Source organism: Bombyx mori, chromosome 8, assembly GCF_030269925.1.
Source record: "Bombyx mori chromosome 8, ASM3026992v2".
In the NCBI taxonomy this organism is placed as follows: Eukaryota; Metazoa; Arthropoda; class Insecta; order Lepidoptera; family Bombycidae; genus Bombyx; species Bombyx mori.
Window position 1 is genome coordinate 9,396,039 of NC_085114.1, and position 13,830 is coordinate 9,409,868.

At 43.2% G+C, this 13,830-nt stretch overlaps 1 protein-coding gene across 1 annotated transcript in view; it reads right to left on the minus strand.

The window, feature by feature from the left end:
* Positions 1 to 10,469, minus strand: part of LOC101738501 (calcium-binding protein E63-1) — a 31,198-nt gene extending 20,729 nt beyond the window's left edge. The window contains exon 1 of the mRNA XM_012695473.2: positions 10,090 to 10,469. Within this exon, the coding sequence (XP_012550927.1) occupies positions 10,090 to 10,329 (240 nt within the window). The 5' untranslated portion in view covers positions 10,330 to 10,469. The remainder of the gene's footprint in view (positions 1 to 10,089) is intronic.
* Positions 10,470 to 13,830: the final 3,361 nt, after the last annotated feature.

Sequence of the window (13,830 nt, forward strand, 5' to 3'; positions counted from 1 at the left end):
CTTTGGTTGAAAGACAGACAAAGACGCACAGATAAGCCTTAATTAACCTAACATTCCGCAAACGTGAAGCCTTGATCATGAAGGGCCCAGCGAAGTCCGTACCAACTCCAGAAAACGGCCTGATCTTCTTCACTCTGTCTGGGGGCAGATCTCCCATCTGAGGCTGCATCGTAGACGCCTTAAGCCGATAACAGGGTAAACACCGGAAAAGGACGCTCCGAACCGTACGACGCCCTGACAGAATCCAAAATTCCCTCTGGAGGGATGCCAACAACGCATTGCAACCGGAATGCGAATTTGCGATGTGGCGATCCATCACCAACAGGTCAACTAACTGGCTCTTCTTGGGAAGTAAAAGAGGATGGCGCGCCGAATAAGGTAAATTGGAGTTACTTAATCTACCTCCCACTCGAATCAGCCCCTGGCCGTCTACAAAGGGGCTAAGACGAGCGATAGCTCCACGAAGCTTAGGGCGCTTAGTCCTTAGCGCCTTCAATTCTGAATGAAAGCTGGTGGCTTGCACAACTTCAATTAATTTCAGCAGCGCCTTCTTCCGCTCGATGGGACACACAACAGGTGTCATATTGCGTTGAGACACCGACAAACGACAATTCCGAATAAACCTCAAAATCCAGGCGGTAACCTTAACCAGCTTGTCCAAGGAGCTATAACGGTTGATGAGCAGATCCAAATCCAACCCCTGAATCACTCCTCGATCCTCGAACTGCGCCGGTGCAGCCACGAGACCTGGAGGAACTTCTATGCGAGAGGGAGGCCACTGAGAAGCTTTCTTGGTGAGCCACTGGGGACCCCACCATAACTGATGATCAACTATTTCCGATGCTAAGCATCCCCGAGAAGCGCAGTCCGCCGGATTGAGCTCACCAGGCACGTGTCTCCATGTTAGAGGGACCTCAGAACCTTGAATCTGGGAGACACGGTTGGCCACGAAAACTTCAAGTGTATGAACCGAAGCCTTCAACCAGCACAACACTATCTGGCTGTCTGTCCAAGCATAGACAGTGTTTTCTAAATCAATAACCGACCGTAAACTAGTAGCTGTATGGTTTAACAACCTAGTCAACAGAGCGGCACCAGACAACTCGAGCTTCGGAATCGTCATGCGTGTCCGAAGCGGAGCGACCTTACTCTTAGCTAACACCAACCGTATATCAACCCTTCCAGTTGAAGAAACCGTTCGCAAGTATACCGCAGCTGCGAATCCGCGTTCCGAGGCATCCGAAAACCCGTGGAGAGACGCCTTGTATTTGCCCGCAGGAACCAGCTTCCGAGGTATTGACACGTGGTTAATATCAGGAAGAGACGAGAAAAAGTTCAACCAATCCTTCAATAGGTCACCAGCAATCCCCTCGTCCCATGACAGGTTAGCAGACCACAGTCGCTGCATGAAGCACTTTAAGAGAAAAGTGACAGGAGCGATCCAACCGTTTGGATCGAAGGTTCGAGCAATTGTGGAAAGCACCGTTCGCTTAGACCATACCTTTGGATTTTCCAACTCCACCCGATAGGTAAATTCGTCTTGAATCGGACGATATTGAATCCCTAGGACCGACAGCATGTTAGGGTTATCGACATTCTCGAAAAGATGGGGATCCTGTTGATACTCCGTTGGCAAACCAGTCAACAACTCAGGACAGTTAGACAGCCATTTTCTCAACTCGTACCCGCCCCTGCTCAAAAGGCGGATCAGTTCATCCTTGCGTGATAAGGCCTCTTCGACACTGTCGGCGCCCGTACATACGTCATCGACATATAGGTCCCGTTCCAAAATGTCCGCAGCACGAGGGTAGTGCAACCGTTCCCTCACTGCCAACTCCCGCAAAGAACGAACCGCTAAATATGGACTCGACCGCAACCCGTAAGTGTTCGTGTTCAGTTCATAAATTTTTATGGGCTCATCTGAGCTTTCACGCCAGAGAATGAGTTGATACCGCCTATCCTCCGGATGAATCACCGTTTGCCTGAACATCATACGGATGTCTGCCACGAAAACGATCTGGTGCCTGCGGAAGCTCGTCAGTATGTCTGAAATGTCCCGGTTCAGCTTTGGACCCGAATGGAGACACTGATTTAAGGAGACGCCGGAGGAGGTCGTGACCGAACCGTCAAACACGACCCTAATTTTACCGTTAGGAGTTTTCAAAACCGCATGATGAGGCAGGAAACAGTGCTCCGTAGCACTCCAATCTACCTTGGAAACCGACATGTGACCTAAAGATTCATACTCCCGCATAAACTCTACATATTTCTGCCGGAACACCGCGTCGCGCCTCATGCGTCTCTCCATTGACAAAAGTCTGGTCTCTGCTGCCTTCCTCGAACTGCCTAGCAGTGGGCGATTCGCCCGAAAAGGAAGTCTTAACAAGAACCGGCCCGAATAGAGACGACCCGTATTATTCTGGTAAAACAGCTCACATTCCTCCTCATCCGGGTTAACTCGATAAGCTGTAGGAGGTTCTTCTAGTTCCCAAAACCGTTGGACTACTTCCGAAAGCGTAGACCCGACCAGAAAATTGTCCGATTTCCTCGCAGCGACCGGCCGGAACGCAGGACCCAACAATACATGCCCTAATTTTGTGTCCATTGCAACCAAACCCTCCGCATGAAGAACGCGCTTCCCAGTCAGGAGCAGCTTCCCTAGTACATCCGCCCCAAGTAGTACGTCTACTGGCCCCGGGGTGTCAAACTTGGGGTCCGCTAGCCGTAAGTCTGAAGTCAATGACCGTATGTAACTGTTTACCTTCACCGGAGGGTGACGACCTATCACCTCAGGCATCACCAAAGCTGAGACTCTAAACTGTAAGCGAGGGTTGGGATTCGATGAGAAAATAAATGAAGTGTGACCGATCACGTCCGAAATTCTAACATTGCCCACTCCACGAATAGAATAAGAAGACTTGTAAATAGGATTGCCCAACCGTACTGCAAGGTTGCTCGACATAATAGTGCCCTGTGCGCCGGAATCCAACAGAGCTCGAGCAAACACAGTGTTGCCATCCGAATCCAACACCCGAACAGAAGCGGTAGGAAGTAAAACAGCTTCTGGGGCTGGGGCAACACTGCAGTGAGCGGCAATTTCCTAGCGGGGGCCCGGGTCCCCGCTATCCCGGTCGGCGCGCGACGGAAGGTCGTAGCGTGCCAGCGGATCCCACGCTCCCACATAAGGCCCTCGTTTCCCGTCCCGCCTCATATACCTCCGCGTACGATGGCCAAACGGTCCAAACACTGGAGGGAGTCGCTCCAGCGTCGGCCGCTCCCTCAGCGGAGGAGAAAACCGTACTTCTGAGGGAGGGGGAGACGAGTGAGCAGGGCTACTCGATCCAGCAGGCGAACACGGCCCCGCACGGGGGGACAACGTGGCCACCCCGGCGTAGCTAATGGGCATCCGCTGGCACCCGCCCGCAGTACCTAACCCGGCGCCTCCCTGCGAAGCCTCTTTCCGAGGGTCCACGCCGCCGAATTGGCGAGGGCTACGACCGGTGCGCTCACCGGTCGGCGAGGCTGGATGACTGCGTCCGGATGACCTCGGAGTGGCGGCAGACTCCAGACACAGGAGGGCATGGTGCCGACCGTCGCAATTAGGGCACAATTGTGGCTGTGGACAGACGCTCGCCGTGTGCGGCCCAAAACAAAAAAAGCACCATCGCCGCTGGGCAACGATGTTGCGTCTACCCCTGATGCGCGTCGACCGGAACCTCGGACAGGCGGCTACGTCGTGCCCGCTCTCATGACAGAAGGCACACCGTGGGCCTCCCACCGCTGCCATGAGCGCAGTCAGTCGTTGAGACGGCCCCCTCTTATCCCCTCCCCCTCCCCTCTGAGCAACCGAAACGGCGTGGCCGGAAACCGGCACACGCGACCCAGAGGAGGAGGGCGGTGGCATAATCTCGTGTCGGCGACTTTCAGCTTCTAAAAATGCCAGCAGACTGGCCAGGGTAGGCAGTTCGTCCCTACCTGCGTTGTCCTGCTGCTCGAATCGAGTGAGCACCTCAACCGGCAGCCTACCTGCAACAATATAAAAGAGCAGATATGACCATTGGTCTACTGGTAGACCCAAATTTCCCAAGGCCTTAGTGGCCACCGTAACTGGATTCAGTACCTCGGCTCTGATATCGGAAGCCCGAGAAAGTTTGGGTATCGCAAACAGCCTGGCCAGCTGAGTGTCTACCAACCGTCGTTGATTTTGATATCGGTCGAACAGGATCTGGCGTGCGACCGCATAATTGTCGTTGGTGATAGGCAAGTGTGCCACCAATTCACCAGGTTCACCTCGCAGAGCACCCCGAAGCTGAGCCATCTTATAAGAGGCAGTCAAGTCCGACCGACCATGGACCAGGCTGTCAAACAAATTTATAAAGCCGACCCACTCGTTCAGATCACCGTGGAAGATCGGCAGGTCGATGGAGGGGAGGCGTGATATGACGCCTGACGAAGTTCCCGAACCTCCATTACCACCGGATGACGACTGCTTCTTAATATCGGCCACCCGTTGCAGAATGGCATCAGCGTACTCCTGACACTGGTCCACGTCAAGACCGATGGCATGGATCACCTCCTTCTCCACTTCGGACCCCAAAGCAACGAGGTCAGACAACCGATCGTACACTACCTCCAACCGTTCGTGCACCTGAGACGCCCTATCGAGCAATGCCGCATCCCTATCTGTTCTGTCAACCAAAGCATGAGCTGATGCGAACCATCGGAGCTCACTAGTCACCTTCCCGCGAATGTAGGACACCGACATGTTACTTGCAGTTTACAACCAGAACAAAAAAAAAATCAAAAAAAAATTCAAAAAAAAATTCAAAAAAAAATTCAAAAAAATAAAAAAAAAAACAAAAAAAAATTCAAAATAAAAATTGAAAAAAAAATCAAAGGAATTATTTAAAGGAGTGTACGAGTGAGCCCACCAAAATATTCCTACTCCTAAGTATTTAGGTAACCTAGACCTCACCACTGTACCAAGGACACCTCAACAAATAAGAACAAACTTAAAATTTAAAGTTATAAGATAGAAAATTGCTGATACCAGGTTTTGAGTTGCAACTAAACTCAAGCGCACCTGGCCTCTAGACTATAACTAGAAGCTAGTCACCAAGCAGGACCCAATCAACAATTTACTATCACAAAGTATTCACACCGTTCAACGGGTAAGTCAAATAACAAAATTAAAATTAAAAATTAATTATATGATAGCAAATTGCTGATAAAAATTTGTGAATTAATTTTCAAACACTGATGGCCTCAGGACTATACCAAAGCCAGTCACCAAGCAGGGCCCACAGTCAGCAGTCCACTACCACAAATTCAAACAAGTAATTTAAATTTAGAACAAATTAAAACAAATAACAAAAAATATATATAATAGTAAATTGCTGGTATAAGTTTTGAAATGACACTCATACACCGTTGGCCTCTGGACTATAACAGCTAGTCTCCAAACAGGGCCCAACCAGCAATCTACTACTACAAGTTCAACAAGTAATCCAGTTATATTCAATTACAAATGTGTTGCAGCTCAATTATACTAAAATATAAGTAGGAAGTGAGCTACAATCATACACAAATTAATAATAAATTATAAACCCCAACTGTAATAACATTCAGATTGTTACACACAACTATGCTTAAATAGATGTGGTAATCTACTGCTATGATGAGCAGAATTAACATAAATCTGTAGTAATAGTATGAAAATAGCTGACCACTGTAGCAGCTGTGTGCTAGGTCATAAACTCAGCCAGCACAGCTGTCCAACTCACGTACAATTAGTCAGCTATGCGCAGTGGAAGCTAATAAATCAGTCTTACTATTACTAACTATTACTACTCACTAATTTTCTTAACCAGGTGGATAGAAACACACTAAACGACCTGACCTAGGTCAGCAGAATGATAGTTTAAACAGAACCGAACCCTATGCCTACACTACTTCTGCTGACTAGTAACAAAATTAAGTGAGGTTAGACGTAAAAAATTTTACATTCGTGGTAATTACTATAGATTTCAGAAATCTAACCACGCTCTGCTACCAGAAATTGTTCGATTCGAACCCAGCGACCTCGTGGCAGCCTAGGGCTACGGAAACCAGCACGAGGTGCGCGTCGAACATGTGCCGCGATTCGCGGCGCCGGATGTACTATTTTAACAAAATATCATGCAATCACTCACCGGAACCGATGCCTTCGTCTTCTCACGCCGTATCACTTAGGGAGAAGGGTATAGGGCAGGAATGGATAAGGATTAGCGATGATACACAACTTTAGCGTAGACCGTCAATATACAGGTACCGTCCCGTTCGAGAAGCAAGACAAAGTGACAGATGTCAAATCGCGACGGCACCGTCAAATCGCGACCCGTGTTGCCGTGGTAAGAATTCAAAAACTAACGGATTGGTTTCGAACAGATGTAATTTGAGAGATTTCAGAACTGGACTAGAAACATTAAGTAACTAAGTAAAAAAAGAAGATAATAACTTAAAAACATACAAAAGTTTACTTTGAAAGCTAAACACAAGTATTTTGTAGGAGATGTAGTGATACAGTTAAAGTTATTTGGATTCTTAATCACGCATTAAGTTTTATTAAAATTATGAAAGCGAATAAATAAGCAACAAATTGTTAAATCATGAGTCGACTGGTTTCCTTTTATTCACGAACATCGCTACCGAACTGCAACATACGGGAAGTTTACTTTAAAGATTTGAAGCATGACCGACGGCTGTCGCTTTGACGTAAATTACATATTACAATATTGCACGAATTGTAGGCACCTACTTATGCGCTGTTATGTCATTTTCTATTAGTACCACTTTAAAATTAGTAGCAACTAAGTTTAGTGTTAGAGATCTCTGGTTGAATGTTATACTCAAGTGTGAGATATAAAAAAAAGATTATTGACAACGTAATCCGATACACAAAACAGAAAACAGTAAAGAAGTAATGAAAATAGACTTTCTAGTTAAAATAACAGAATGGCAAGGAATTACCAACAACGAACGGATTACACAGTTATTATGTGAACATAGCTTTCCTGGAAATAATTTGGTAAGAAACACTTTTCGTGATGGAGTTTTAGGCGGGAAAACTCACAAATAGTTTGCGTTACATACGAACGGAGTCTAAATCTTCGTTCGGCCCGTGAATGTTTACCAATGACATACGATTCACTGGTAAAAATACTGGTAGAAATATTTCCTATATTTAAGTATGAAATATTAAACTTTATTTGATGTGCAATAGAAGTAGCCTTTAACAAAAAAATTGTATAAAAATCATAGAAATTAGTCAAATTACGTTAATCTAAAAGTAAGACTTCAAAGATAAACCTAGTAATTTCTTAAGTAATAACTTTTTGATAAAAAAAATCACGATAAAAAATCAACAACATCTATTATGTTGTCAAACTGGTTTCACAGTCGTAGCGGAGGAAAGTTTATAACAAGACTCATTCATTACCTAATATTCAAAAACTTTAATTGGCAGCGCGATATTCAATTTAATATAAAATTATAATAACTTCATACGTTTCCATAATATCAAAGATTAGCGAATTGATTTCTTTTCTATACAATATAGATATTCTAAAATATGAAAATGCTGTAATTCTATTCTGGCACAAACCAATTTCAGAGAAAATTGCAGTAACCTTGTTAATGTGAGGGTTAGCTGCGGAATGTCAACTACTAATATTACCTAAGAGTATGACGCAAGGTCGCAACACAACATTTCAACCTGGTTCTTAATGTGAGCTGTTTAGTCGTAGAAGTTAATAGTTTAAGAAAGCGCGAGGGTTGCGTGCCGTCGATCGATGGGGTTACAAGCATTTGGACTTAACCTTGCACGTTCCAGCACATTTCCAGCCTTGATTAGAGCTTCATACGTACTTAAATAACTAATTGTGTTAATGTGTTACAATGTCTTTTCTCCATTACGCAGATGGCACGTTTTTATTGTGATTTCAAAAAGCGGATGATTGGAGGGGTCCATTTATAGGAAGTTACCATCGTCTACGCCGTCGGATATAGAACGACTGCTCAAAGGATATACATTTGCTCTGCTGCACACCGTAAATTTCTCTAAAATACGTGGTTCTAAGAAAAACAATAAGCGGTCTACGTCTATGTTATACTATAGGTATTTATGATTTATATGCCGCCATTTCATTTATATTATCAAAGAGGTTTTTTTTTTCAATGAAACCTAAATCTTTAATTCTTTATTTATCAAAAGACACATCATATAAAAATGACATATGTTAGACTCTATAATAATATATATCTATTAGTTGAATATTGAGTTCTTTGCTCCGGAAAAATGGACAACAAAGTTGAAATAATGCTTAGAATTGTAACTTATACGCTTGCCACTGGTGGTAGGACATCTTGTGAGTCCGCGCGGGTGGGTACCACCACCCTGCTTATTTCTGCCGTGAAGCAGTAATGCGTTTCGGTTTGAAGGGTGAGGCAGCCGTTGTATCTATACTTGAGACCTTAGAACTTATATCTCAAGGTGGGTGGCGCATTTACATTGTAGATGTCCATGGGCTCCAGTAACCACTTAAAACCGGGTGGGCTGTGAGCTCGTCCAACCACGTAAGCAAAAAAAAAAGTTTACTGAACTACTGAAAGTAGCTGCAGCTAGCTAGTAATCCGTGTAAAATTGTCGTGAGAACGGAACTTAGCACATTATTATAGAGCACTGATTGCACGTTCTGGTGCAGATGAGCTAAAGAGCGTAGGTATCAACGCTCGGAATCTAGCGCTAGTGAAAAAAAAACTATCCCAAATTAGTAGTCATAACAAAAGTGTCGAATGCCTACAATTATTATTATAATCGAGAATCCAGACTTTTTTAATATAAAAATCACACAATTGCGACTCTACAGTGCAATATACATATACATAACTATACAAAGACTATTCATTGAATGGTACATCCAACATGTGACTTACACGTGCCACGGTGCTAATAAATCAAAAGTTTAGTGAAAATTTTGAAACGATAATAACCAAACAAATAAAGAAAATACAGAAAATTCTTGTAGATATTACAATGATTAAGTAATTACAGAAACTGTGTGCTTTATAGATTTATCTCCACCAAATTACGCTTTTAAAACTTGAGAATCAATTGGTAGCTACGCGAACTATAACAAATTTGAAGGCATTGATTGATAGCGTGATTTATTTTGTTACGATAACTTTCCGCTGGACTAATTGTTTTTTTGAATTAACGATATAAATTTATATATTTTTCGTAAACTGTAATAATATACGCCCGGATTCGAAATTGCGACCTTCTCTTTCAAGGGGCACAACTGTACCACGAACTAAATAATTAATTTAAGCCTAATCACTCAAATTCGATCATCTTAGTAATAATAGATAAGAAAAACACACACCATGACAAATAATAGAGAAAGGAGAAGAGACATAGTTTTACATCGCCGTTGTTATTATGCTGTGGCAAGATAAAAATTGATTTTGTACGTACTTATGACAAATTAGTGAATGCACACGAGGACGAGGTCACGAAGGATACAGAATCGCGAACTTTTGAATTAGTAGAATGAGCGGCGCGGTCGCAGCGATCGCGGAGCTGGGGTAGTACGTATGCGACGTCGCAGCCAACCTTTGTGCGCTGTGCGTCGGACGGACGTTTAATGCGCGGGTATTTCGGTAGATCACCACCATCAAACAAATCGCGACCGTGCGACCCGGCCTCAACGAGCACTCTAATTATAAACTTGTTTATATTTTTTATTCCCTCCATGACTTTTATTCTATTACCACGCTAATGTTCGGACCGGCCGGCCACGGCGTCGCGAAGACCTCGCTAGGCGACCTCGACTGCCACGTGCGCCCCGAAATAGATGCCTACGCGACACTCGAATGATCATCATCAATCAGATTATTAATCGGGAACGTATTGAGTGTTTCGGCGCCAAATGCGTTTTGGACGGCGTCGGGGTCATAAAAACTAGAAGGCAAGAGCCGCGCGACTGGACGCGAAACGTCGCAACACTCGCAACAGGCGAATAGGTGGGTGTCGGTACTGTCGGTACGTACCGAGATCGTGTCGGAGATCGCGCTGCAGAAGGCGCTGAAGCCGGTCGACGCGGCGGGCGGGCTGGGCGGCGGGCTACCGTGCGCCCCGTCCATATCGCGGCGCGGCCCGACGGTCTGACGGGCGACGCGCTGAGCACTGCCGACGCGCGGCTTCGTTCGCGCCCTCGCGTTACATAAACCTGTGCTCTCGCCTGCTACTCGCTCCCACCTGTCCGTTGTCGCTACGTTTTGGCATCGCATGCAACAACAATAACACTAAATAATTATAGACAACCTATATGTATTTTAAGACCACTCACTATTGTAACGTACTAATTTAAGATAGCTAGTATTCGTTTATGTAATGATTGAAATTACAACATAAATAATGATACCTCAAATAGATTCACTTTGTGTATTATTTTCACTGATGACAATTAAACTCGTCAACGGGCTGCTAAATAAAAAAGGCAGAAAATAATAGTCAACATTTAGATTATTTTGTGTCTGTCTACAAAACCATACGCTTAAATGAGTGGTTACCATCGCTCTAGGACGTCAGCTATGCCAGATACATGCCATGTCACGAAAAATTATTAACTCTATTGTTTTATACATAGATTAGTCCTAATATTTTTAGCATTAGATTCTATTTATCAAACTATATATCGACGCTTGAAAGGCAAACGTGACTAAGCGACAATGCGTGAACTTTACAGTAGACTAATTTAAAGTTGAAATACCTGAAAACAAAATTTATTTTAACGAATCTAGCTGTAGTAGAATCTAGCTGTAGGATTGAAATGATTTTAATAGACCTAGAAATATTTTTTTTTTGCACATCGAATATGGTTATGGCCTATAATTTATGTACAAAGCAGTTATTGTCGCTTAGTCACGTTTGCCTTTCAAGCGTCGATATGTATATATGAACAATTATCCAACAATTATTCAGGTTGTGCTGGTGTAAATAGGCTCCGATAACCACTTATATGCCAGATATGCCGTGGAATTGTCTGTGAAAATACAGCAATTTAAAAAGAGCCTTAAAAGGACTTCACTGAAATTAGTTTTGCCAAGCAAAAAGGTCGCACGATTTACATTTGAAACAATACATTATCATTCGAATATTTTCGCGTAGTTCGTGATCGGAATATTGATATGTAATGTTCGTTTAAACCGACCTAATTATAAACTAACTAACATAGATATACTAACCAAAGATAAAAAAAACAAGCTATAAAACTGTGCGATCATTTGGTACGTTAAAAATAAATATAAAAATTGTAGTAGGTACAATAGAAATAGGAAAACTATTGCACATCTATTTTTATTAAGCTACATGATATTATGTAGGTACAGGAGCCCAAAGATTAAAAATCCGTGAATACCACTGAACCAAGTCTCATTTGTATAGTAGCGGCTGTCGCACCCTTCAAACCCGAACGCATCAATAGAAAATAGAAAATAGGCAGGGCGATTGTACCTATTCGTACACTTTTTTTTCTACCTATTCTAGTGACCTCGAGGGGTCATACTAGATTCACGGGACGAGTAGGTGAGCTCACGGGGCTCTAATCTGGTGAATTTGTTAATACTGGCCCTAGCAAGAGCAGTGCTTCGCAGAATCTACCACCGAATCATAAACGCAACCAACTGAGAATATCCGGTGAGAAACTCAGTGGGCTGTCTCTAAAGGCAAATTTTCTCGCCGAACCCTTCGTCGCAAGCGAGGGATTCGACAAGAACGGTGACCGGTGCTTGAGGTACCTAAAAGCAGTGATAGTGTATCGGGAAATCCGGAATGACGTGACCGTACACAATAAACAACATGGTATATGGTGCATTGACAAAAAGGGATTGCATTATTTTCTTTCGGACAAAGATGTTTGTAGTTTCTGCACCATCTCATTTGAAGATCAATAGTGCAGGGTTTGAAAATTCCTAAAAAAACAATTAAAAAGCCGCACGTTGCACCATACAAATGCTTCGGGTATACAAAATCATTTTTGATAGGGTAGATAGAAATCGTCGCGCATCTCGCATGTGGTTTCATTATATTCCCAAAATTAAGATCCATGAGATGATGAGTTGCTTCCCGTGAGAGGCCATGAACGCTTTCAGCAAGCACGTGAGCAACACGCATTCAGATTTTTTTTTGAATGGAGGAACTGTTGATGGCCCCATAGCCATTCCAGCTTCAGTAGGACAGGCGGGTGGGTGGCCACGGATTCATTTAGGAGGAGGGCTTTTCCTTCAAACCATTTGTCCTTAACATATTGATCGATATAACATATCGAAATACCTCATATTGAGGTCATCGTAGCCTAAATAATAAGATGCCCGGTGTACTCGTATCGAGGAATGCGACTGAGGCCGTGGTTAAATCCTGTTCCTAGGTACTTATTTGCTAATTAAATACATATTACATAACAAACGTTCACGAATTACTTCCACGCTGAAGTAATCGTTTAATAAAAATCCAATGCGCAAAAATATTATTTGCGCAAAAAATGTTTGAACTATTTAAGGTAGTAATTTGTACATTTTAGATGACAAGAATAATTGTACATTTTACGAGTTACGCAAATTTTAATGAAAACTGTTAGGTACTACTAATTTAGATCGCCTCGTTGACACATTAGTGACAACTGCTTCCCAGGATAAGCGTTAAATTCTCGGTCACAATCCTGAAACTTTTTATTTATTTTTGCTCTAGGTGATATCTACATAGTATGGACTTATCAATTTGCAATGTTAAGGGGTATTCGGCAATGACTCACAAAGCGGACAGAGGGACATTACATTATGTTTATCCTATTATTTGAGTTAAATTAGCTAAGATCAACGGATCCGTTTTCACGCTTTATGTATGTCTGTTTGTTGATATAATTGAACGTCATTTTCATAGTCTTCAAGATATCAATTAACTTGTAAATTAACACACGTATCAAAATACACAAGATGACAACATATACGATACAGTAATTAAGCAACTTCACAGTAATGTCGTGACCAGTAATTTATTGTCAGTTCGGTTTGTAATTCAAGCGTGATTGTTTATTTTTTAAGTACATATTTATATAATAAAGAGTTATTATTATTATTATTATTATTATTATATTATTGTATTGTCCGATTTTCACTATACCTAACACATTTAATCACTAGGTATACCTACGTATTCTGCTCAGGGGGTCGGGACCGGGGTCGTATCCGTGACCCGGCCCCCTAAGAGCTAGGGGTCCCACCCGTTTTGTGCGGGGAGAGACCCAGACGTGGGGTGGCGTGCTTTGCACGCTCACCCGCAATAGGAAGCCGGGTGATGGTAGACCGCGTTCCCCCGACCGCTCTGGGGGAAGGTGTAACGCGGCGCCATCAAAGCGGGCTCTCGGCCCGCTGAACGAGAGAACCGGTGGTCGTGTCGCTGGCGGCCACCGGTCCGGCATCCGTGGGCCGGTGGGATTGATGTAATGTGCTCTGCGTCAACTCTGTTCCGCCGTATCGCCGTGGAAAAAAAAAAAAAAAAACGTATTCTGCTACCGCGCTTTGTATTTTTATATTTACAATTAGCTGCAGGATTACATAGATACTAATGTAAGTTATACAGAATCAAAGTTATTGTTGATAAAAATAAACTAGTTTGCATTAAAATAATTAATTTAATGCTAATAATGTTAAATGATCTTTACTCAAATACTTTAAGCCGTTAACAGGAAATGTGGTAATCAACAAATAAATGTTATCTATTTATAAATAGAA